At 36.3% G+C, this 27658-nt stretch overlaps 1 protein-coding gene across 11 annotated transcripts in view; it reads right to left on the bottom strand.

Annotated features, from left to right (window-relative positions):
- The window catches only part of ITSN2 (intersectin 2), a 158389-nt gene that overhangs the window by 29021 nt on the left and 101710 nt on the right, over nucleotides 1–27658 (bottom strand). For 9 of the 11 annotated variants that reach the window (XR_010123127.1, XM_063648897.1, XM_063648900.1 and 6 more), the window contains 7 exons: nucleotides 25726–25931; nucleotides 22172–22236; nucleotides 20102–20268; nucleotides 16917–16962; nucleotides 16706–16827; nucleotides 14862–14958; nucleotides 14208–14399 (listed from right to left, as the gene is read on the bottom strand). Coding sequence is in view for 10 of the 11 variants with exons in the window: in XM_063648897.1 (XP_063504967.1) it covers nucleotides 14208–14399; nucleotides 14862–14958; nucleotides 16706–16827; nucleotides 16917–16962; nucleotides 20102–20268; nucleotides 22172–22236; nucleotides 25726–25931 (895 nt within the window). In the remaining variant the exon portion in view is untranslated. Of the gene's footprint in view, nucleotides 1–7006; nucleotides 10280–14207; nucleotides 14400–14861; nucleotides 14959–16705; nucleotides 16828–16916; nucleotides 16963–20101; nucleotides 20269–22171; nucleotides 22237–25725; nucleotides 25932–27658 lie in introns of those variants that run through there. The other 2 variants (XM_054476547.2, XM_054476548.2) reach the window with 1 other exon arrangement.

The following is a 27658-nucleotide window of genomic DNA, read 5'->3' as shown; positions in this document are numbered from 1 at the left end:
CTGCATTTTCTGAAGGCTGCCTTTTTATTGAAGTTTTATCAGGACACTAGAAAATTACAAGATATTTTATTTTGTAAAAGAATAGCTTTTCATCCACTTGGCAAATATTTATTGAGTACTGGGTAGCATGCTTCCACCACAAAGCCAAAGATATTTGTTTTTACTTTTGGAAATTTAAATAATTACTGGACAAATTTCTAAATTCATGTCTTTTTGAGGCCTGTCAAGTTCTACTCCATTAGGAGCTATGTTGCTCATGTAAGCACAAAAAGGAAAGAAGTTGAAATCATATTCTAATGTTGCAGACCATCAGAAAGCAAACTATTTGGCTATCAGAAAATAGTCATATTCTAGAATTTCCAAAAGCAACTATATTGACAAGTGCAACCAGATAAAGACAAATTTTATTGGTTTTATTTTTACTTTTGAATCTACTATAAAAGGTCATAAGCCTAAGACAGCAACAACCTCCTAATGATAGACAAAAGGGCAGACCTGGCCCCATGGAGCAGTTAGTTCAGGCTAAAATCTCCATTACCTTCTAACCTGCTAGACTTGTACCATGACTCAATTGAGGGAGTTAATGTGAGATGCAGGATATAGACTATTATAAAGAGATATCATGAAACAGTAGTTTCATCATGTTAGAACTTTCAATTCTAACAATAAAAATAACTGTACCAATATGTGTTTGATGGTTTGCAACCCCTGATCAATCCTCCGAATAACTGATAACAACTCTGACCCCTGCTCTATAAGTAAATAGATAATCTGAAGCTTAGTGGTGAAGAGACTTACCAGATAAATTAGAACTACTACATACCTAAATCTAGGTAACTTGATTCAAGTCTTATACTTTCCAATGGCAAGCCATTTAAGATGATGCTTACATTGCAATCACTGGAGATTCCATGTATAAACCTACCAGGTCCTATGCTTGGTGAACTGAATTCTAAAGGCAAAAAAGGTTTAGGATAAATATTCTGAATGCCAATTAGCCCAAAGCAATGAAAAAGCAAACAAGGCCCTTACTCTCTTTTTTATGTCTAAGTGACATAATTATTCCCTTACACACCCTTCTACTCTGTCACACACACAATTAGGACCTTGTATCTAATAGCCAGTTCCAAAGAGACTGTTCCATGCACTGTAGCACTTTGTATCAGTACACCGTACTACAGTTCTGTCCTTGGGCAATACGGGTTTCATATGCACATATATATTTTTTCTTAGTATTACTGAACAGCTTATTACGCCATTAATCTCCCCCAATGGTATGTTCATATAACTCATGTTTTCCACTTGTTTATGACTACATACATAATTGGAGACTTTGCCCCAAATTGCTGAATTTAGGACACACAAATCTATAGCACTGGCTGACTCCGACTTCAGGTGGCTAATGGATGACCACCGGTGACACAGGGATCCCAGTGGCAGGTTCTTCGGTACCTTGGAATGTAACTTGACCAGCTTGGATTCATTTAAAGCAGTTAATTTTCTTTACCCTCCATCTTGCAATTAACTGATGACTTCTGCTTTTGTGGTTGGGATAAGAGCAGCTCCCAGTTAATGGAAAGAAGCATGTGGGGGTGGCTAAGAGAATGAGTTCTGGAGTCAGATCTGGACTTGAGTTCCAACTCTACTACTTACTCAGACAACCCAATGATTAGTTCATGACTTGGTACACAGCAAATATTTACTAAATGTTAGCTGTTATTTCTAGTATCTATTATGTGTCAGACATTAAACTTGTGCTTTACAAACCCCTTAAGCCTCATGTGCAATGTGGGTATTATTATCCTCACTTATACAGACCAGGCTAAGGCTCGGAAGGGTGAGCTGGCTGAGACAGGAATCAAAGCAATCCTCCCACTATACTTCCCACTACACTCATTTATCATTCTCTTTGAAAGAGTAAGTGATTTTTGCCTTTTGACAAGCATTAAAACGTCTCTCTTAAGAAAATGTCCTTCATAATTTGTTGTTCTTTAAAGCAAAGTTTAAAAAGTGATTCTAAAACTGATTCTAAAAGTTTATATGGAGAGGCAAAAGACCCAGAATAGCCAACACAAAATTAAAGGAGAAGAATAAAACTGAAGAACTGACACTACCTGACCTCAAGACTTACTAGAAAGCTGCAGTAATCAAGCCAGTGTGATAGTGACAAAAGAATACACAAATGGATCAATGAAACAGAATAGAGCCCAGAAATAGACCCATATAAATAGAGTCAACTGACCTTTGACAAAGGAGCAAAGGCAATACAATGGGGCAAAGACACTCTTTTCAACAAATAATGCTGGAACAACTGGCCATCCAAATGCCAAAAAAAAAAAAAAAAAAAAAATTGTCTTTAAAATGAAATATAGACACAGGTCTCTACTCTTTGCAAAAATCAACTCAAAATGCATCACAAACCTAAATCTGAAACACAAAACTATAAAGCTCCCAGAAAATAATGTAAGCGAAAATCTAGATAACCTTGGGTTTAGTGATGACTCTTTAGATATGATACCAAAGACACAATCCATGAAAGAAAGAGTTGATAAGCTGGACTTCATTAAATGTAAAAACTTTTGTTCTGCAAAAGATGTGGTCAAGAGAATGAGAAGACAAGGCCAGACTGAAAAAAAATTTGCAAAAGACGTATCTGATAAAGAACTATTATTCAAAATATGGAAAGAGCTCTTTTAAGAGTTCGACAATAAGAAAACAAATTAACAAATGGGCCAAAGACCTTAACAGATGCCTCATGGAAAAAGATATGCAGATGGCAAATAAGCATATAAAAAGATGCTTTGCATCATATGTCGTTGGGAAAATGCAAATTAAAACAAAAATGAGATACCACTACACACCTGTTAGAATGGCCAGAATCCATAACACTGACACCACCAAATGCTGGCAAGGATGTGGAACAACAGGAACTTTCATTCATTGCCGGTGGGAATGCAAAATGGTACAGCCACTTTGGAAGACAGTTTGCCATTTACAAACTAAACATACTCTTGAACCATATGATCCAGCAGCAATCACACACCTTGATATTGATTCAAAGGAAATGAAAACTTATGTCCAAACAAAAGCCTGCACACAGATATTTATAACAGCTTCATTCAGAATTGCCAAAACTTGGAAGGAATCACAGTATCTTTCAGTGAGTGGATAACTGTGGTACACCCAGACAATGGAATATTATTTAGCACTAAAATGAAAGGATCAAGCCATGAAAAGATATGGAGGAAACTTACATGCCTATTACTAAGTGAAAGAAGCCAATCTGAAAAGGCTATGTACTGTATGATTCCAATCATATGATATTCTGGGAAGGGCAAAACTATGGAGACAGTAAAAAGATCAGTGGTTGCCAGGGGATGGGAGGGAGGGAGAGCTGAACGGGTAGAGCACAGAGGATTTTTAGGGTAGTGAAAATACTCTGTATGATACTGTGACGGTAGCTATATGTCATTACCTGTTTGTACAATCCCACAGAATGCACAGCACCAAGACTGAACCCTAATGTAAACTACAGACTTTGATAATGACATGATGTAGGTGCATCAATTGTAACAAATGTACTACTCTGGTGGGGGGTGTTGTTAATGGGGGAGGCTATGCCTGTGTCGGGGCAAGGGACATATGGGATATCTCTGTGCCTTCCTCTCAATTTTGCTGTGAACCTAAAACTACTCTAAAAAATAAAGTCTTTTAAAAAAGTTATTATAAAGACAAATAATTTTAAAACGGGCAAAGGATCTGAATAGACATATCTCCAAAGAAGGTATACAAATGGCCAACAAGCACATGAAAAGATGCCCAATATCATTAGTCATCAGGGAAATGCAAATAAAAACCACAATGAGATGTCACTTTATGTCCACTGGATGGCTATAATAAAAGTCAGATAATAACAAGTGCCGGTGAGGATGTGGAGTAACAGAAAGCCCTGTACACTGCTGGTGGAAATAGAAAATGGTGCAGCCAGTGAGGCAGGTCCTCAACAAATTAAACATAGATTTCCATTTGACCTGGGAATTCTACTCCTAGATATATATCCAAAAGAAACATGGACATATGTTCACACAAAAACTTGTACACAAATGTTCACAGCAGTATTACTCACAATAGCCAAATGGTTGAAACAACCCAAATGTCCACTAACTAATGAATGGATAAACAAAACGTGGCATATCCACACAATGGGATATTAATTTGGCCATAAAAAGGAATGACGTACAGCCACATGCTACTACATGGATGAACCTTGAAAACATTATGCTAAGTGAAATAAGCCAATCACAAAATGCTACACATTTTATGATTCCATACATATGAAATGTTCAGAATAGACAAACATGGAAACAAAAGATTAGTGCCTGCTTAGGGCTAGAGACTGGAGGGGGCTTAGGGAAATGGGGATGATAGCTAAATTGTACAGAGATTCATTTTGAGGTGATAAAAATGTTTTATAAGTGACTGTGGAAATGGTTGGACAACTTTGTTAATATACTAAAAACCACCAATTGCATGGCAAGTGAATTGTATCTCAATGAAGCTGTTACCAAAAAAAGTGATTACATTCAGCTTTATCCTTCTGGATACTATTATTGTCATAGAGTCTTGTCCTTGTTTATTATGTTCATTCTTTGACTCCTTGACTCTTCTCTGTGTGTCCTTTTTACATAAAGAAAAGCCTGTGCAATCTCTGATTTTTCCTGGTTTTTTTTTCCTTTTTTTTTTTTTTTTTTGACATAACGGTCTCATTCTGTCACTCAGGCTGGAGTGCAGCGGTGTTAGCTCACTGCAGCCTCGATCTCCCAGGCTCAATAGAACTGCCTGCCTCAGCCTCCTGAGTAGCTAGGACTACAGGCGTGCAGCAGCACCACTCCCAGCTAGCTAGCTAGCTAGCAATCTATCTATCTATCTATCTATTTTGTTTGTAGAGACAGGTTTCACCATGTTGCTCAGGTGGGCCTCAAACTCCTAGGCTCAGGTAATCACCCACCTTGGCCTCTCAAAAGTGCTGGGATTACAGGCATGAGCCACCATCCTGTTTTCGTTTCACTGGTATGAGTAACGGTTGTACTGCCGAAGTTCATTATTAGGGGATGGTGGCAGTATCAGCACACTAGTGTAGAGGCTAACAGCGTGGACTTGGGAGCCAGACCATGGGCCACCTCTACCACTTACTAGCTGTGGAACCTTGGACAAATTATCTAATCTGTTTTAATTTCTGTATCTCAAAAAAGAAAACAATGAAGAGGTAATACATTCAAGGACCTTAGAAAAGTATCTAGACTAAGAAGTCCTCAAAAAAGAGCACTTTTCCTCTTTTCTTTTTACTGGCGCGAGAGATGGTTGCAGAGCCAGAATTTCATTATTTTTTAAAAATCGTGAAAATAGCACAATAATCTCTTTCTCATATAACTTCTCTGTTTCCCATCTTTATGAGTTCCTTTCACTATCCAACCCTTAACTGCTGATCTTCTAGGAGGTCTGATCTTCTTCCCAAGTAATCTCATCTACTTTCATTGGTTCAACAACTACCGATATGTATGTCATTCCACCAGGTGGTGTACATCTGATGTTGTCTATCTTGATTTTATCTGACCACCTGCTCGACAATTCTATGTGGACATCCCATAGGTGTTCCAAACTCCTCTTCTTCCCCCAACTCTAATTCTTCAATGCAGTTGGTGGCACCATTATCCCATCCTGTCCCTCAAGACACAAATCTGGAAATAACTGACTTTTCCACCTACACTCATATTCCATCTATCTCCAATTCCCGCCAATTTTCCCTCAGAACTCTGTTTCATCATTTTTTGCTCCACCTTGGGTGCATATCAGAATCATATGGGAGGCTTTGAAAGATCCCCATGATCAGGCCGAACTTCAATCCATTTAAATTAGGACGCCGGCAACTATAGATTTTTTGTTTCCCAAGTGATTCCAACATACAGCTGAGCTAGAGAATTTCTGACTTAGCCCTTGGCCTGCCTCTCAAGCCTCAACTTTCATAGTTCCTGGCTCTGTATTTCCATTCTGACCATACTGAAATGCTTATAATTACACTTCCCCACCATGCCATTTCTTGTCTTTATCATACACTCCACCATCCTACCCACCAAATCTGGCTTATTGCTACTTATCTTATGGACCTGGCAGTTGCTTCCTCCAGCAAGTCTCTCGTTCACCAATCTATGGCTGAATTTGGTATTCCTTCTCTGTAGTCTTTAAGTGCCTGGTAAATATCTATCACTGTGCTGAATATGCTGTTTTATAATTATCTGCATATGGGCCTAATCCCCTCAAAGAACTATGTACCACCTAAGACGACGGCCACTTGACACTCAGTTTTGTATCCCCAGCACCTGCTTAGCCTTATGTAAACACTTAATTTATGTTAGTTGAATAACTTTCCAGAGATGAGGAAAGGCTTTTTGGAAAGAGGTTGTTTGTGCTAGATGTTGACGGATGGACTGGATTTAGATCCATATCTTTCTTTCCACCCAAAGGCTTATACAACCACCACCATGATTAACTTTAACACTGCTTAACTTTGATACCTTCAAGCATTCACTGCTGTTTCTTTTACATAAACTCTTATTTTGTACTAAAAGTCTTACTCTACATTTGCAATGAGTATTAATTTGTAAGTTCCATCCAATCATTTTAGAAAAAAGTTGCAGTGAAACTTACAAAAACACAATAGTCTATTGCCCTAGATTATGTTTTCCTTACTTTTGTGAGCAACAACGTATTAAAATCAAACTTTATTTCACTTTTGAGATACATATGATTATCTCCGATCAAATTATCTTCATCTTGACCACTTATACATTTCTTTTGCCCCCTATGATATAAAACAATTTGCTGGCCTGTTCTCATGAGACTACATTAAGGAAAAAGAGACATTCCAAAGACATTTAATCATGACTAAATAAAAACAATTAAAAGTAAGTTTTAAAGAATGTTTCAAAAGAAATACACAATACAACTATTATAGTTTGTGTTCTTTTAATAAACACACTTGCATAGTTATATTACAATTTTGTAAAAATAAAAACAGATTATCTCATGCCAAGCGTGCCCAGCATTTGCACAATCTCAATACCTTTAATACTATAATTTTCAAGACACATAAAATAAAATTTTAAGGCAAAAACAGCACTTTGCAACAATTTAATAATTTATTACATTACAGTAGCATCACAGCAGCATTCAATAATGCCACTTTAGGCAAAAGTCTTTCAGTATTTCCATTATAGATTCTGTTTACAAGAATTCATAAATTGGTAAAAGTCATTCTAAGAAAACTTGGCAAATAAAGCTTTGGACTGGAATTGGCATTTCTTTCTCTACTTTTCCTTCCCCCAGTTTCTTTCTTTTAAACTACAGTATTTATATTTTAAAATGTTTTATTTCAAAACATTTAAACATGTTACATTTTTAATAGTTATATTATTTTAAAATGACTAAGATAAAGTTTTAGAGAAACTATATTATGGATAGGGCTGATTTACATTCTCAAATTTTCTAAAAATCAGCTTTGGTTTTAGAACTGATTTTTTCCATTTCTGGAAAACCTAAAAGGTTTAATCAAATAATTTAAAAGTGATTATCATATATTGCAATCTTTAAACAGGTATTTTGATTCTTTACCTCCTACAGAAATTCAAATTTATTCAGTTGAACTCACATTTTAAAATTCTATGTTTCTGATGAACTCTAACCTTCTAATGTTGCCTTCTAAGCAAATTGAAAGCTGATCTATACTGAATGAAGAAGAGAACAAATACTTGGCTGAATGAGGTATTGCAAAAGACTGCATGCACTTTTAAGAAAGACTTAAGTTATTATGTCATATGATTTCCATTCTTTTTAGCTTTTTCTTAAATATATGACAAAATACCTACACAAAAGAGTGGTATTTCAGTTAATATAGTAAATTTATTTTGCAGACTGACATTCAGCTTAAATATGCCAGTATATGATTTAATCCATAGGTACCTGATGAACATATTATTTTCAGATTGGTTACAGATGCTAAACGCTGTCTGAAGGTCATTCCTAGTAATTTATATTTATCATAAGTGTAAAAGTGAAGTGATTTGAACTATAAAAATACCTTTGAAATAATTCATCAATGTATTAGATAAACTCAGTTTCAGAATTATAAAGAAAAAATGTTACACCAAATAATGTGGCTAATTAACAGTGGTGTGATTTCCAACCCGAGGGTTTAAAAATGGATTTAAAGTAACTGTCTTTGAACTCAAAAGAATGCAAAAGCAGCAAGTTCAGAAAATAAAAGGCAAGAACAGGTAATTAATATAATTTGGGAGAGTCAGTTGAATTCACAAGGACCCAGTCTTTGCACTCTTTCAGTGAATGCAGGCAAATCTGTTATTCCATCTGTAAAACGAAATTATTGCTTTCCTATTAATGTTGTATTTATAAAAGTATCATGAGGATGCCAAATGCTAAAAATAGAGGTGGTCTAGTAACTAGAAATTGCCACCCTAGGGAGCACACATACTGATCTCCCTACATCCTAATAATGTGATGTATTTTGGAACACAGACATTAGAACTTTATGAAGTTTTAACTGTTGATTCCTTCCCAAGCATCATAAAGTTATGATTTAGGCAATGTATGACTGAAATAATTCATTCATAACGTATAGGCACATTAACATAAATATTGCACAAAATACGCCTCTAACTGAAACTGAGAGGTATAAAAACATATTTCACTCTTTGTAAATAACTTTGTGAGGAAATATGACTCTGTGATTGTATATACACTTTTCCTGATACTTTGACATTCACAAACAGTAGATTGCACTGCAGTTTGTAAACATTTTAAGTTGCATAAACTTCTCCTTGATTTTCAAATATAGTATAATACTGTCTACTGAAACTCCTTTTTGTATCAACTAAGTACTCTCACATATATTAGTTTATAATAATGTTTGTTATTATTTTTTAAAGTGTTTTCCATTCCAGGAAAAGAAGTAAATTCTTATGTCAAAGTAGCCAATATGGTTGAAGAACAGGTATTAGTCAGAGAAGTCTGGATGGTAAAATCAATCTTCGAGCCTCAAAGAAGCTCCATGAACACAGAGGAATGCCAGGTGTTACACAGCTTTCCTTCACTCTAATTCATTCTTGACTAGAGCCTGCATGTCTGTTTCGGGGACATTTAAACTCTTAAAGGATTTCTTATGATCTTTACTAAATACATTAAGAAGAATGTCAACCAGTGCCCTTTTGTATACTGGGACATGTAGTCACCTGATTAAAACAGGTAACAATGAACTCTGACTTTAAAATGGATTATAGATATAAATGCTCTAAGCTAGGAAAGGTTTTTCACATCTCACAGTCAACGATGGGAGCCTTTCATTCCTCAAAAATAATCCCTTTTTAGGTCATCGAAAAAGAATACACACGCTGCAGCACATGATGCAGTATCTTCATTAGCCCAGAGCACATAAAGATCCTAAGGGAACTACCATAGGACAGTGCTCATTCTTGGGACTGGAACAAATGAAACACTGCACATACCTGCCAAAGCAGGCCACTTTCCTCTTCTCTGAGATTTAAAAAGCTCCCCCAAAATGTTGTTATTCCCATCCCAAATACACAGAAAACAGGGCATGGCTGTTTCCAGTTCTTGGCCTTTAAACAAATCTAAATGTTAGTACTCATAGTGGCATATTACGAAGTAATAAACAGTGCACACTTGAGGGCAAACCACATATTGAGCTAATTAAGAGCTCACTGTGATTAGGATTAGATCAAACATAATAGCAGAACATAAGCAAATTTTATCTGAATTCTGTAAATGAATACACATGTTGCAATAACATTTAAAAAGCATGACAGCCTATTCCAAACCAGTAAGAATAGTTTGTGCAAATAGTGGGTCTTTGTGTGTTTGAACTCCCACCACATAAGGGCAAACTCAATATGCATGCTAATGACCTACAATTATCAAATTAAAAAAGAAGAAAAATGCTAAAGATGCCAGAGTGAACAGCAGGGAAAGCCACACAAAGACCCACTATCCTTTAACTTTTTACAAATAAATTTAAACTGTAAGTTAGAAACACAAAAAAAAAATCACAAGTGGCTCTAACATTCAAACGAAGTAAACGAATTGTGTAGGAGATATTTGATCAGGGCTGCCTGCCCTGCCTCCACGCTAGAGTGAAACTTGGATAGTGGGTCTCTGGGGTGCTTTCACAACTGGAAGACAACATTGGGTCCTAAAAAAAGAAAATGAGGAATAAAATGAACATAATGCAAATTAGGTGGGTGAGATAAAATTTGACTAGTAACAACATGCAACATCAACTAAACAAATTTGAACTGTTAAAATTCTCTATCTTAAAAAAAGTTCTAATTATGTAACAAAATGAAAAATAATACTTATAAGGGCCAAAGAAACACAAATGGTAATCTATAATTTAACTAGCTTTCCTTGACTATTACAAGAACTACAAACAGATGATTCATTTATAAAAAGCTGGGTAGGTACAACAAGGATCTCATATCTATTCCTGACTTTAAGGATTAAGCATTTTCTGAACCATATCCTATTAAAATTATAGGTTTATATAAACAATGTGAGTGAACTTCATAGCTACCAACACAATTAACATTACCCTTCGTCTTCTTTGAAAAAGCAATTATGATTCTTCAATTTCTGATAAATAATTACTTCAAGTAAACAAAATCGGTACTCCTCACTTTCCTAGATAATTTAAACAGTTGTTTTATAGAAACAATAAACCATCTCAGAGGAATCTCTTTGGAAATTATCCTTAGAATTACAGAATTGAGAGCCCTTTTATTCCAGGATGGATGACAAGCCTTTAGCCATTCATTTAGGCAAAACAATAAAGTATTCAGTTTTTAGATCTGATTAAACTAAAAAAACCCCACATACACCCACTAGAAACAAGGTAATAGGTAAGTTACTGGTAATAACTTTATAACAAAGAGAAATTTGAAACTACTCTTATTTTATAAAATAACCTCTTGAACATTTTGTTTTCCCAGCTGTCAGTATGTAAAATGACCAAGAAAATGATGAGTTCCTCCTTACATCCCCAACATTTGCCCTTCCAGCAAACCGTTAGTACTTATCCTTCATGTACCAGCTCAAATATCTTGTTATATCTTTCACAACATGCCTTCTTTCTCCACAAAGACTTAGGGGGTCTTTTTCCAAAACACATTTGTATAAATATTCATTACAGCAATTGTTATATTTATCTGAATGTTGTTCCCCACTAACCTCTAAAGCTACTTCAGAGAATGGATTGTCTTTCCTTGTTTGTATTCCCAGTACTCCTAGTCAGTACAGAGTAGACACTCAAGTAATACTAAATGATGAATTTCTTAAATGAACAGTGGGAAGAATGTTAACATAAAATCCAAAACCCCGAGTAAAACCTGAAGCACATAGGAGCTATAAAATCATTGCGTAGGTCAATAATGACCGAAAGACAATTATTCTTTTTCTTATTTCAATCTTTCAACATTTCCTTGTTTGTTTTGAGACAGGGTCTCACTCTGTTACCCAGGCTGGAGTACAGTGGCATGACCATGGCTCACTGCAGCCTCCCACCTCAGCCTTCCAGGCTGCTGGGACTATAGGGATGTGCCACTACACTCAGCTAATTTTAAAAAATTTTTCCGTAGAGATGAGGTCTCCCTATATTGACAATCAAACAATCTTCCTGCCTCGGCCTCCCAAAGTGTTGGGATTATAGGTGTGCGCCACTGTGCCCAGCCCTGCTATTTCCATGTTTTATTTCAGGGAGGGCTTGTATTACAATTGGTTGTCTTCTAGAGGCACGCTGTCTAATACAGGAGCCACAGGCCACAAGTGGCTATTTAGCTTAAAATTAAAGTTAAATTAAACTAAAAATTGAGTTTCTCAGTCATATTAGCCACACTCCAAATAATCAAAAGTGACTAGTGGCCGCTGTATTGGAGAGTGGAGATATAGACTGTTTTCTGTATTGCATAAAATTCTACTGGCTAGTGCTGTTTAGATTGGGTATCTCTCTCAACTACAGGCAGACTAAGGCTCTGCCAGTTCTACCTATACTAAAATAGCAGATGAAGCATTCTCTGGGCAAAAGTAATTTCCATGACAAATGTGTCCTTGAATAATAACTAACAGATGATATCAATCTATTTTCTGTATCATTAGTGTATTAAACATTTACTGACAACCAGAAACTATGCTGCTTCTTTTTGGAATAAAAAATGGTCACTTAATTAACTCTCTGGGAAAGTTACTTTTCTAGGAGACTGTTACTGCCTTGAAGTAGATTTCTCTAGAGTAATTTTTAAATTATCTGCAGAGGGGAAACTGAAAGGACCTTCATAAACTAGGTGGGGGAAAGGTATAAAACCTGGGGCCATGGTCCTGTCCTTCCTTTCAAACAGCTTTTATCTGTTCTTTATATTCCCTATTCTATGAGGCTTAACTGGAAAAAGTGTTTCAAACCACAACAACATATTTGGAAAACCATCACTTTAGATCATAGATGCTATAAAAGCCAAATGTACTGACACACTGGCATGCCTTCAGGGATCACTAGCCAAAGATCTTCCAAACCCAGTAGGTCTGAAAAGTATTTTCCATTCTCAACACCAAGAAAGATGCCACAGCTAATTAGATAAACTGGTTTCTAATTAATCATTGTGAACTGCCAAACCATCAGCAGAGCTTAAAAATGATCATTTATTAGGCAACCCAAGTTACAATTTTCTTTATCACTTCTGAAACCCTGCAATATTTTTGGGAATATTCAAATCACAAAAAACTGGATTCCTCCCATCTCCAAGTTGGGAAACTTAGTTGCTTTATGTAAAGGGAAGGTTTCTCCCAGGGTCAGAACTATCTTTATAAGCTCTAAAGTGAAAATAATGCACAAAATTATAGATACGGTATAAATTCATAATCCTTATACTGAATCATAAGTGTATCTGAGTTTTGTTTGGGTTACCATTTATATATTCTCAGCAACTGAATTTAAATGAAAGGCTAAGTATTTTAAATTTCATAAGACATATATCATGAGATATTTTAAAAATAAAACTAAAAATCAAAAGAGTGGGAAAAAGTGATAATCATTTCATAAAGGTAAAAAGTTATTTCCAAGTACTACTTATTCCCTAATTTATTACTAACGCTATATTTACTGTCAACCAAAAGAACGACTAGGTAAATACAGAGAGATAATTTTATATAGTACCAAACTTCACATTTCGAGATCTGGACCCTTGTTCTGAAAATAATGAAATAGACCTTGATTGATACATCCCTTGTGGAAAAAGGTGACTATCTAAAGAATCACCTGACAAGAATTTTGCAAGTCATAAATATTTAATTTTTAATTTTCTTCCAACATGGATGATATGTAAACAGCGAGAAATAAATGAGAAGGTTAGAAATGTAATGGCTTCTGTACACTAAAAGAGTAATTTTGAATAGGTGAATAGGGTAATTGCTAGCTACTTTTTTTTTTTTTTTCTCTTGAGACAGGGTTTCACCTTGTTGCCCAGGCTGGAGTGCAGTGTGTGTGATCATGACTTACTGCAGCCTTAACCTCCCGGGTTCAAGAGATCCTCCCACCTCAGCCTCCCAAGTAGCTGAGACTACAAGCACGTGCCACCACACTCAGCTAATTTTGGTTATTTTTTGTCGAGATGGGGTTTTGCCATGTTGCCCAGGCTAGTCTCCAACTCCTGGGCTTAAGGGATCTTGCGCGCCTTGGCCTCCCAAAGTGCTGGGATTATGGGTGTGGGCCATTGCGCCTAGCCACTACCTACTTTTTATTAAACCAAAAAAGAACATGGGACACTGAAAAAGAGGATGATAGTAAAAAGAAGGTGCAGTATAGATGGCAGTCATACCAAAGAACTTGTAGGAAAAATTATATACTCTTTCAGATTAAGTCTAACACGAAGGTCTGGAGCTAGCAAGTATTTAAAATAAAGCTGTATAACTTCTGACCTTGTAAAAAGTTTCCTTTTGTTTCTTCTCACTTTAAACACTAATCTACATTTGCTGTGAGTGCTGAGTTTAAGATCTAATCCAGAAAAGGAATAAATGCAGTGCTGTATATTAAAGTTTCACACTAGGTAAGAGATAAATAATTTAATATTACTCACACTGTTGACTTGGATCTGAGTCTGTCGTCATCTTAACGTAGTTTGAAGGAAAGAGACCAGCCACCCCGTTGATCTCTCCTTGCCACCAATCAGGATCATCTTTGTTCATAACATTAATGAGTTGTCCCTTGGAGAAACTGAGCTCATCTTCATTATTTGCTGCATAGTCATACATAGCAATCACCTGACACACTATCACAAGAATAACAAAATAACACATTAAACAAATTAATTATTCCTGCAAGGGTCAATCATTTGAAATCTCCCTAGAATTTAAATTATTTTAATATTAAATATTAAAATTAGGCTAAAATTTCCCTTGAACTGCTCTTTCTCACCCTCCTTCCCCTATTCCTGGTCTTACAAAAACTGCAGTTAACAATCCAAGTGAAGTACTTCACTTTAAGTATGATGGTGTAACAATTTCACATTGAAAGATTTCAAAGAGTTGAAGTGGTTCAAGTATCAGTGAATAAGCTGGCTGTTCCTACACCGAACTTTTCAGAAAGGAAATTCTCAGTGGCATGTTACTTTTAAGCAGACGTAAGGAAAGAACACATTTTTAATGTTTTCCAAAGAGTGAGCTAATCTAAGAAGTTGCTGAGTTTTAACAAACTCCTCTAAAATGAAATACAAATTAACCCACTTCCATACCAGGATGAAAGGCAGGTGTGGCTCTTTCACTACTTGGACCCAAAAGTTTAACATGACTGGCAGGAAACCATCCTTTCTGTCGCTTTTTTCCTCTGGCCTATAAAATTAGCAAAAGAAATACACAACTGAAAGATGAGATTAAAAACAATCATTGAGACATAACTTAAAAATTAGAAAAACCATAAATGTGTAGTAAATAATTTAATTTTGCCTAAAGAGAGGTCTCGTCTTTGCCCTCAGCTCCTGGGAAGTAATCTCTAAATCCTTGGACTATCCTGACTGGTCAGAGTGTCTTAGTTTACCTGTGGGTGCTGGGTCATGCCCAATCTAACAATGTGATATATGGTGGGTGCTTTGGGTCATGCAGTATCAGCTCTACCTTGGTAGGGGATGGAGACTGAGTTCAGAAAAACAGGCAATCAACTGTATCTATGTGAGGAACCCCAGTCAAAACTCTGGACACCAAGGCTTTGCTGACTGGCAATACTCTGTGTGTATTGTCACACATCATTGCCAGGAGGAGTTAATACTGTTCATGACTCTGCCAGGAGAGGAAAACTGGAAGCTCTTGGTTTTGGAACTCTACTGCACTCTGCCCCATGTGTCTCTTCCCTTGGCTGACTTTAATCTGTATCCTTTCATTGCAATAAACTGCAACATGAGTGTAATAGCTGTAGTGAGTTCTGTAAAGTCCTTCTAGTGACTTACAGAACTTGAGAGTAGTCTTGAAGACCCCCAAACTTGGACTTGGTTTCAAATATGAGCATGATCTTGGGGTCCTCAAATTCAGCATTAGCCTTTCAAGTCAACATTAAACAACTGGAAGACACTAAAACATGCATCTCAAACTGCTGCTGAAAACAGCATCTGAAGAAGTCTATGTGGAGGTCTTTCAGGCTCAGAGTTCTCGGAATATTTCATAAAAATATTTATATTCTAAAAAGACATTTCTAGAGTTCTCCTAGCCCTTAAAATGGTGCAGCCGACTACAAATACTTCTTGGAGCTTTGTTAATCATTAATCAGGAGGTCAGAAGTAAAATTTGTAAAGAGTCATGTTTCCCACTTATTTCGGTCCATCTTCAAAGTAAATCAGAAGGTGGAATTTCAGGGGGTTATTCAAGAAGGTATTAAATTTGAACCCCCATTTTTCTTTAGGAATCCTAAGACTCCTGATTTGCAAGAATGAAGCTGTGTTTATCCTCCACATTACAATTATATATCACTCATATAAAAATATAGCTATTATATCTCTTGTCATCTTTTAATCCCTAAAATGCTTTTTAGTTTTAACTAGTAAGGAAATAATAGAAGTGAGAGAAGAACCCTTTTCCTGTATCAAAACATATGCAATAACTATCTATTAACGTTTTAGGGGAAAAAAACAGGTTTATCTATGTCTGTATTGTCTTTAATTGCACTGCTGTTTCAAAAACCTAAGACCACTAGCAGACAGCCCAATTAGTAGTATTTTCTCAGCACACTGCCTAGATTATGTCTTTCTCCTGGAGGCTATACTGCAAGCCTGGGACTATCCCAGGGAAAGATGATGCTGTGCTTTTCTTTAAGAACATGATCTGCGAATTATAAAGGAATGCATTATTGGAAAACAATTATGTCTCTGGAAAAAATTATTCCTTAAATTGTTACTTATAACATCAACTCAACTGTGCTAAAAATGTACACACAAGAGACTAAAGGAAATATAATGCAGTAAAATATTGATATTGATTACCTCTAAGTGGAATGATTATAGGTGATCTAAAAATTTTTATTAATTTTATTTTTATGGAGCATGCAGTACTTTTATAATAAAATTTATAGATGCTATTTAAAGAATATTACCTGTAACTCTCCTTGCCACCACCCACTTGTATTTTTCTTTAGAATTAATATTAACTGTCCTGGTGCAAGGCTAAGTTGTTCAGAACCAGAAGCAACATATGCTGAAGTTACCTGAGCAATCTCTGAAAAGAAGACAAACAAGAAACTATGAATTCAAGATTGCGACAGAGCAAACACTTTAGTAATTTTTTAAGATCACTACTATACGTACCAGGTTTTTTATTTGATGCTCCAGACTTGCTAGCACTCCCAAAACTCTACAAGGAAAAGATACCGTGTTGTTTTATTATTTCCAACAATCCAGATGTAAAAGTATAAAGGTTAATGGGAATTAGAGATTTCAAATTCCCAGGATTCTTTTCTCTTTAAATGAAGATGAAAATGACAATGAACCTCATGCAGTATTAACAAATAAGTGAAAAATCCAACACTTATGAGGAGATCTGGTCTGCTAATGTAATACATTATATACAAGTGGCTGATGTTGTCAACCACTGACTCAACAGGAAGAGCTCGTTTTCTGAAACTTAAATATTAAACATGACCCTCCAGGCCAAATGCACTCCATTCATCAATGGCGTTAGCACCAATGCCCACTATGCACAACATATGTGTCCTGGATATGTCAAGGTATATGTTATTTTGCTCCTGCTTTCTCTAAGGGATCCTGACTTATCTATGGATCTTGATGAATAGGAGACAATGTTTTTATTTTTATTTATTTTACCATGCTCCCCCCAAACTGACTGAATCTGACCTAAGAACAAAAAATCCCTATCCTGTGTAGCAACTATTACTTCTGTTTCACTTTGAAGGATAAACTAGACTAACCACATTTCCTCTTTATAGGAATTTGAACAACAAAAGGGATGGGATTAAAAAGAATTTTGTTCTGTTAATGAACACAGCTGCAGTACAAGTACTAAGCAGAGTGGATGGTAGTTAAAAGCTAACATTTTCTAAGTACTGTGTAACAGACACTGCTCTAAGAGGTTCCATATATTCTGCTATTTAATTTTCACAATAACCCTATTAAGTAATTATGATTATCCCCATTTTACAGAGAAGGAAACTGAGGCACAGAAAGGTACAGTAACTTGTCCAAGGTCACCGAGCCTCTAAGAGTCAACCCAGGTAGTCTGATTCTACTACACCAATGGCTCTCAGCATGTGGTTTGTAGAACCTGGAAATAGTCCTTGAGCCTCTTTCAGGGGTCTGTGGGATAAAAACTATTTTCATAAAAATACTAAGACATTATTTGTCTTCTTCATTGTGTTGACATTTACAATGGTGGGTAAAATCATTGGTGCTTTAGTGTGAATTATGGCAGTGGCACCGAATGACACTGAAGTATAGTAGTTCTTCACTGCCATGCACTCACAGTAAAACAAAGCCAGTTTCACTTAACAATGTCTTTAATGAAGCAGCAAAAATTTTATTAAATCTTAATCTTCAAGTCCATACCTTTTAAAAATTCTGTGTGATTAAACAGAAGTGTGCCTAAAACATTTGTGCTGCATACTAAAGTATGATGGTTGTCTTAAGGAAAGCATTTGTGTGACTAAATTGTGCACTCGACTAGGTTTTTCATGGAACAACATTTTTACTTCAAAGAACCGACAGAAAAACTATTTAGACTTGGGATTTAGTGAACATTTTCTTAAAAATGAAGTAAGCCTGTCCCTTCAAGGAAAACAGCTGACAGGATTTTTTGCCAATGATAAAATTCAAGATTTCCAGGGAAAATTAAAATTTTAGAAAATTTGTACCTACCACTATGAGTCTGACAGTTTCCTAGTACTGAAAAACTTTTCTGATGAGTGGTGGTATTAACACATATGATTTTTCGGATACTGTGTAATGAAATGTGTCCACACAGGGAATATCTGCGTAACTCAGTGATTCAATATTTTCCAAATAAACAACAAATAACGTTATCACATCACGCACGGGTAAAAGATCCATTCAACATGCAAAACAGACCAGTGAATTTTAATGTAACAGTAAGAACTGTTCACTGATAAGGCTTCAGATTCCATGTTGCAACTAACCTATAATGATTCAGCATTTGTCAAGTTTTAGTGTGGTAGAATAAAAAAGAACATCGGTAGATATCTGCAAATGCTATTAAAATAATTCTTCATTTTCTCTCATGTATGTGTGAGGATGAATTTTTTTATACTTCAACCAAAAAAAAAAATGTCACCGACTGAATACAGAAACAGACATGAGAAAGTAGCTGACTTAATTAAGCCAGACTAAAGAGATTTGCAAAAATATAAAACAGCCTGTAATCCCAGCACTTTGGGAGGCCAAGGCAGGTGGATCACTGGAGGTCAGGAGTTCAAGACCAGCCTGACCAATATGGTGAAACCCCGTCTCTACAGATAATACAAAAATTAGCTGGGTGTGGTGGCTCATGCCTGTAATCCCAGCACTTTGGGAGGCTGAGGCAGGCGGATCACTTGAGGTTGGGAGTTCAAGACCAGCCTGACCAACATGGTGAAACCCCGCCTTCACTAAAAATACAAAAATTAGCCAGGCATGGTAGCGGATGGCTGTAATCCCAGCTATTCAAGGGGCTAAGGCACGAGAATTGCTTGAACCTGGGAGGCGGAGGCTGTAGTGAGCCGAGATCTAGCTTGGGCAACAGAGCTAGACTCCATCTCAAAAAAAAAATAAATAAATAAATAAAAATATATATATATATACACACACATACATACACATACATATACACATATCTATGTATGTATATGTATATATACGTGTGTGTGTCTTGCTAAACTTTGTTTTCATGATAAATACGGCTGTTTTTCATAAAAGCACGTTATTTATGTTACCATGTAATGGATTTAATTATTGTTATTTAAAAATGAATAAATATATAATTTCACTTTTTAAATTTCTGATATGGTAAATATCATTAGCTACACTGCACATAATTTTAAAAAGCCTATGGGGGTCCTCAGTAATTTTTAAGACTGTAAAGTTCCTGAAACCAAAAAGAGAACTTCTACACTATACCATACTGGTGGTGGATGAAATGAGGCAGGAGCTCACGTAAGCTGAGTCACATTAATGTTAGAGTCTTAAAGTGAAAATTGGCGAACTACTTCAAGGTGGTCCTTTTTGTGTTTCTCTGAATCCAGATCTACTTCCTAACAGTTATCATGAAGCTCAACCCTACCCTACAACCCTTGTTCTTAGAATTTCATGAAGTATTGCCCCCTTTATCTCTCTAACTGGAGCCATATAATAAACTCCATTTTACTGGAGCTACTGTGAATAGTTAATTTGTAACCAAAGCAACCTGATCAAAACCATAAACATGATCTCTAAGTATACATCTTGATTAACAAGAATGGGTTGATTTTATTTTAATACCAAAATACCTCTTGATCCTTTGGTTTGACATAGTTTGATGGAAAAATTCCACTTCTATCTCCAATACTTCCTGTCCACCACTCTCCATCTTTCTGGGTCACCAATATTTCTTCACCTTCTGTGAAAGTCAAATCTCCAGGTTCCACACTTGAATATGGATAAAGTGCTATATATTCTGTAGGGAACAAAGCAAAAAGAAGCAGATTCTGGTTTTAAGATTACAGAAGTGAAAAAGAAACTCTAGGTTATTCTCCAAGACATTGTGTAAGTTTGCTGTAAAAGACCTTGTGCCTTCAGGAAACCTAACATAAAAAGATCTAAAGGTAGAAAAAGGAACGAAGCAATTATTTAATAATTCCTTAGAAAAAAGTTATTTGACTTAACATAAAACTTTAGAGTTTCTTTTATTCCCAATTGTTTTATTATTTTTTATCACAAAGAATTACCCAAAACTACAAACAGATATTAGTATCTCTATAAAGACACTGAGGCTTAGTGAGATTAAGTCACTCAGTTATTTAGATAATGGAGTCAAGAAAATATATTTTTTAACTTTTTTATACAAGAAATAGTTTAATCTGCTATATTATTTTCTCTTTAATTCTTTTAAGTACACAGTTATGGAAATACTCAATATCCAGAAGACAGCAGCACTGGAAGCCAAGTTCCATCCTGATGATCCAGCTCCTAGCACAGTGCTTGATTTGGAGTAGATGCTCGATAAATATTTGTTAACAAATGACCTGGAGGGAAATATCTAAATTTTTATATTGCCTTTGATTTTTGTTTCTGTGATTGTCACTGCTTAGAAGAAACAGTTGGTGACTTAGTTTTCTAAGTCTTTTTCTTTCTTTCTAGTTTTATTTATATTTGCCAATATGGAACTTGATCTTAATATCATAAACTGGAGATGATCAGAAACACCATCTACAACCTATTTACTATTCGCATTCCCAGTATTACTCAATTAATTTAACAAAATTCAAAATGATTACAACGTTTAGGAATGCTGCAATAAAAGTCGGGTCCTTTCCAACATGCTCCTCACTACTTTCCTAGGCTCACCTCAGAGCACTCATTCCACAGTACACCTATGATTCAGCTTCACTGGTAACATGAGGTTCCCCCGTTTCTTGGCTCATGCCATTCCCTCTGTCTAGAAGTGCATTCTCATCCTTTGTCACTCTGCTAGATCCTACTCATTGTTAAGGATGATGCAACACTGCCATCTCTGTGGATTCATATGTCCTACTCTAAATTGGTTTTGTTCGCTCATTAAAGAATTTATCACAATTGTATGCTCCATTCTATTGTGAGCACTTTGGAAACTTTTATTCATCCTTGTATTTTCCAGGCTCTAGCATAGAAGCTTCAACGTAACAGATACTGAATAAATTGTTTAATTTAACATTAAACTGATATTTTTAGCAAAACATAAAATGTACTTCAACTATTCAACTAACTTTATAATGGACTTATACATTTCATTTATAAATTTATGTAACTATTAAATAAAAATATCATCTGAAATTAGGGTAATCTTTCATTTTTCAACACATTAACAAAATCAAAATAATTTACTAATCAAACAACCCAAAGGGATATAGAAAAAAATTCTTTGCACTACTTATGATAAAGTATACCTTGGTCCTCCTTAATGATTCATATGGTACATTGTAATTAAAATGTATAAGCAATGAAATGTACTGAAATTTCCTTACCTCCTAAACATCTATAATCAATAATTGCAACACTTTTTATTTATGATGTTATTCATCAAACCAGTCTATGCTGAATTTTCATAGCATGACTGCCTTTCTAAAGTGCCAAGTATTTTCACCCATATTTTTTCTATGTTCTCAATATTCATGTGAAATAGATAGGGGCAGGTTTTCCTAATCTCACTTTAATACTGAAGACACAGAAATGGGGAGAATAGCAACTATTATAGTTATAGTAGTACTATAGTAGTAACTATTATAGTTATAGTAGTATAGTTATAGTAGTTATAGTTACAGGTAGTTATAGTCAAGAGCTAAATTGATTACCATCTAATTTACAAATTGCCAAAAGCTTACCTTCTCCAACTGAATAGGCTGCCGAGGTAGGTTTCTTATTTACAGCTGCATACAAAGCTTCTGGTCTACCAAATATATAAACAAAAAAAAAATAAAACAAACAAACAAATACAAGCAAAAATAAGAAAGGTGATTTGATGCACAGCAGGTTTTAGTAGTGCATTTTTTTAGGGCTTTCTCAAATTAATCTAAATATAGTCTTAGTACACAGAACTGGGAAGACTTATACACAACATCCTGCAGGATTAAGAACAGCCTAATTATAAGCGTCTACATTTTTAAATATATTTTTAAAATTTCAATATGATTTATAAATAGTTTTTCAAATGTGAGATATCCTGCCTGTCTAAAGAAACTTAAAATACACCCACAAATTGTTAAGTGGTAAGCACATATAGGGCTTAGTTTAGTGTAGGAAAAAACAAGGGCAATATATACATTTTATTATTTGTTTAGAAGGCACTACATTAAAAAAATAAAAATAATAAAACTTTGTTTTTATTATCTCAGAACAACTATAACATTAATTTCCATTTTAACCCAGGAATCTGTTTTCAAAAATCTGGAAGACTGTCCTGTTTAACTACACACCTGTGGGATGCACCAGGGCTCCCCAGGACCTGTGAATAAATTACACAGTGAGGCAGTTTTTAAATAAACAGAAGGGGAACCTTATTACAACTACTGGTCACAGCTGAATGGACTGTCTTGTTTAATGCTAAATTCTTCATTACTGCAGGTTTTCAAGTTATATGCCTTATCTGTTAGAAAACACTGGTAACTGAATGCAAAGTTAGAAGAAATGCCCTCTAAAACACTGAAACAATCTGTTTTTGCTTAAGTTTTCTTCTCTGTAAATGTTACGGACATAAAATAAGACAATTTCTATAAAGAAATTGTCTATAAAGGGCCTAGCACAGTGCATGCATACAAATGCCAGCTATATATGGTTGTTGTTACTGTTATTACATTCTTCTAAATCCAAAATTCGGCCAGGTGTGGTGGCTCACACCTGTAATCCCAGCACTTTGGGAGACCGAGGCGGGCAGATCAACTGAGGCCAGGAGTTTGAGACCAGCCTGGCCAACATGGCAAAACCCTGTCTCTACTAAAACACAAAAATTAGCCCAGTGTGGTGGTGCATTCCTGTAAACCCAGTTACTTGGGAGGTTGAAGCAGGAGAATCGCTTGAACACAGGAGGTAGAAGTTGCAGTGAGCTGAGACTGTGCCACTGCATTCCAGCCTGGGCTACAGAGTGAGACTCTGTCTTGAAAAATAAATAAAAAGGGCTGGGCATGGTGGCTCATGCCTGTAATCCTAGCACTTTGGGAGGCCAAGGCAGGCAGATCACCTGAGGTCAGGAGTTCGAGACCAGCCTGGCCATCATAGTGAAACCCTGTCTCTACTAAAAATACAAAAATTAGGCCAGGTGTGGTGGCTCATGCCTGTAATCCCAGCACTTTGGGTGGCCAAGGTGGGCGGATCACCTGAGATTGGGAGTTCGAGACCAGCCTGACCAACATGGAGACACCCCGTCTCTACTAAAAATACAAAAAAATTTAGCCAGGCGTGGTTGCACATGCCAGTAATCCCAGCTACTCAGGAGGCTGAGGCAGGAGAATCGCTTGAACCCAGGAGGTGGAGGTTGTGGTGAGCCAAGATCAGGCCATTGCACTCCAGCCTGGGCAACAAGAGCGAAATTCCATCTCGAAAAAAAAACAAACAAACAAAAAATTAGTCGGGCGTGGTGGTGGATGCCTGTAATCCCAGCTACTTGGGAGGCTGAGGCAGCAGAATTGCTTAAACCCAGGAGGTGGAGGTTGCAATGAGCCATGATTGCACCATGACACTCCAGCCTGGCCGAAAGAGTGAGACTCCATCTCAAAATCAATCAATCAATCAATCCAAAGTTCCATGTCAGGCTGAAAAGCAAATTTTTAGAAGCAGCACTACCTTCCAGAAACATAGAAACTCAGCAGTGAAAGGGTCTTTAAAGATTATTTGGCTTAATCTTTTCATTCAGTCAATTAAAAAACTGAAGATTAAGTAGGTTATTCCTTACAGCCTGGCAAAAATAGCAGAGCCAAAACTCAAGCCTCTTGATTGCGAAACACCAGAATCTTTTCATCAAATCAGACTGCTTTTCTACCACCTTCCATATAAAACACAAGAGACAGTTACCCATAGCTATATTATAGTACTTATTTCCTTGTATTATTATATTTGACAACTTGACTCCCTACAGAGTAGGAAATAAAGGTCAGAGACCTAACCTATCTAGTTTTTAGCTTTTTTCATTTGAAAATTCATTCAATTGTTCATTCATTCACGCCTCTCCTGATTCACTCAGCTAATATGACTGAGCATCTACTATGCATTAGGATTAGAACAGGCATGAAGAAACTGAAAAATGAACAAATTAAAAAAAAGACATGCATCCCAACCTCATGGAGCTTATGATCTAATAAGGGACACTGGTTTAAAAAAAATCAGTAACTATAATGCAGAGTGCTATAAGCAATAAGAGAAGTTATATTCAAGGAATCTTGGAGACTCAGAAATGGGAATGCCCCAATTTGGCAAAGAGGAGGCCCTCAGTAAAGAGTTACTTAAATATTGACAATTTATAGTAAACAAGGGAGAAATGCTTGAAAGAAAATGAGAAGTAACTTTTCTAACTGATTTATCGTACAAAGAAGTGGCCAGGTGAGGTGGCTCACACCTGTAATTCCAGCACTTTGGGAGGTGGAGGCAGCAAGATCGCTTGAGCCCAGGAGTTTGAGAACAGCCTGGGGTAACACAGCAAAACCCCATCTCTACAAATAATTTAAAAATAAGCCAGGCATGGTAGCGTGCACCTGTGGTCCCAGCTACCCGGGAAGCTGAGGTGGGAGGATTGCTTAAGGCTGGGTGGTTGAGGCTGCAGTGAGCCATGATCCACCACTGTACTCTAGCCTAGGCAACAGAGTGAGACCCTGTCTCAAAAACAAAAAGAGCAACAGAACTATAATTTGAGTAGCTTGAAAATTTTATGAAATCTGAAATAACTAGAATGAAAGATATTCTAAACTGAAACAAATACCTGAAGTATGCTTTTTTCATCCTAAGAATTACCTTTCTTTTTTCTTTTTTTTTTTTTTGATACGGGGTATCACTCTGTCATCCAGGCTAGAGTACAGTGGCGTCATCTTGGCTCACTGCAACCTCTGCCTCCTGGGCTCAAGAGATTCTCCCGCCTTAGCCTCCCAAGTAGCTGGGACTACAGGCATGCACCACCAGGCCCGGCTAATTTTTGTATTTTTTGTAGAGACAGGGTTTCACTACGTCACCCAGGCTGGTCTCAAACCCCTGGGCTCAAGTGTTCTGCCTGCCTTGGCTTCCCAAAATGCTGGAATTACAGGTGTGAGCCACCACAGCCGGCCAGAATTACCTTCCTGATATTCAAACTCAAGTATAAAATTGTTATTTTATTATACACTCAATCAGACCATGGCTGACTCACTAGTGAAAATACCAACATCCACATCTCATGGAAACACATAAAGATGCTTACTCTTCCCGTTTTACTTCACTCCCAGGAATGATCTTGACATAAGATTTGGGAAACCATCCTCTTCCTCCATGCACCTCCCCAAACCACCAATTTTCTTGCTGCTCCAAGACAGTAATAATGTCATGTTTTGAGAAGTTCAAGTGGTTATCTTTCTTTGCAGTCCAGGAACAAAGGGCCTGTGCTTTTAGGTTTTCTACCACTTGTCCCTATGAATACAAAACCACCAAAAATTTTTAAAAGGCAACGGTAACCATGATTTCTGTTTCTGTGTATATAACATACTTACTGTTCAAACAGCAGTCCAGTTTGGTGTCGTGGTGACTTAAGATAACCTTAGTCTACTAACTGACTTTAAATTATACATGACAGACAACTATGTGACTAGCATTCTGTTAAGACAGACCGAAAACCCACCATTCAAAGAAACCTCATCACATCACTGGTAGAGAAGGTAAATAATGTGTACTCAAGAAATGTATTCATACATCCACGAAATATATATCATGGAACAAATGAAAAAGGAGTGTTACTGTAAATCTTTTTTCTCTTCCAGCTTGCAAGGTAATTCCGTTTACTCCACTAGGGAAGAAAATTGGCATGCTTGGCTCCCTCTGTTTCTCTGCTTTTCTCTTAACTTCCTCCTATTCTATTCATTCTTCTTTCTTTCCCTCCTCTCTCAAAGGAAGGAGTGTTTTGTTCCTTTAATAAGGCTAAACTCTTCACTTATTCTCCAAGTCTTCTATTATACCCTTTCATTTTCTAAAAATATTTCATAACATTAAGTCCTTCCCTTCAATCTACTTCTCTACTTGCTTCTACTTCTGAATTCCTTAAATAATAGTCTTAAACTTTTTTTCCAATTTCACTCCTTGATCACTTCTAATTTAGGTTCAGCACTCATCACACTACTGAACCTCTTCCAGACAAGGTTATTAATAATAACATCAAAGCCAAAAGCTTCTTCCAAACCCTTATTCCTCTTGATCTCTAAACAGCTAACATCAAGCCTTGTAGTTCCTGAAGCTGACTCTCTGGTGATTGATGGCTCCTCTTTTGTCCAACCCTTTTCCCTTACTGTTCCACAGGACTTCCCTAAATACTCTTAATTATGTCTATGACTTCTAAAATCTATATTTTCAGTGTAATTTTCTCTCCTGATCTCCAGACTTGTATATCAAACTGCATACTGGGTGTTTCTACCAAGCTGTCCCTAATACACATAGCTTAAACTTAGCATGGCTGAAACGTAATCATTTTTAGAACCTACCAAACCCATTCCTCCTGCACTGTCTACCAAAGACAAGGATACTACTATCCTTTAGGTTGCTCAAGCTAAAGACTGAAGAACTATCTTTAACTCCTATTTCTTCCTCACTCTCCACATTCAATGGATTATCTATTTAATATCAATTCCTAATAATCTTCTAAATCTATCTCCTCTTTCTTATATCTTAATTACCATAACACTTGTTCAAACCATCATCTCTTGTTATTTAGCTATTGTAATATCCTTCCTTAACTGGTTGTTTTCTTCTGCTAATGCTAATCCAGCCTTTGTTAGTGCCAGAATTATCTTTCTAAAACATACACAATAACTTCACTCTTAAAAATCTTCAGGGACTTTCCACTGCCAAGTTGCCTAGCACGGTATTAAATGCCTCCCAAATAAACCTCAACCTCTCTCTCCAACTTCGCTTAACCCTTTCTCCATGAATCCTGTACTCCAGCCATATTATTAACAATTCTTGTTTCCTGCAAATATCTTGTGTTAACATGCCTTGGTGACTTTCCCCAAATTGTTCTTTCATGGGAATAACTTTCCTTCTTTGTTTGGTGAAATCTTATCTTTGAAGACCGTACTCAAATACCTTGCCCTTTGTGAAGGCTGCTCCAATTCTCACCAATTGAGTAAGATGCTCTCTTCTCTATATAC

This window comes from Pongo pygmaeus, chromosome 12 (genome assembly GCF_028885625.2).
Source record: "Pongo pygmaeus isolate AG05252 chromosome 12, NHGRI_mPonPyg2-v2.0_pri, whole genome shotgun sequence".
NCBI classification, from domain to species: Eukaryota; Metazoa; Chordata; class Mammalia; order Primates; family Hominidae; genus Pongo; species Pongo pygmaeus.
The sequence above is the reverse complement of the archived record's forward strand: the minus strand, read 5'-3'. Positions and strand labels throughout refer to the sequence as shown.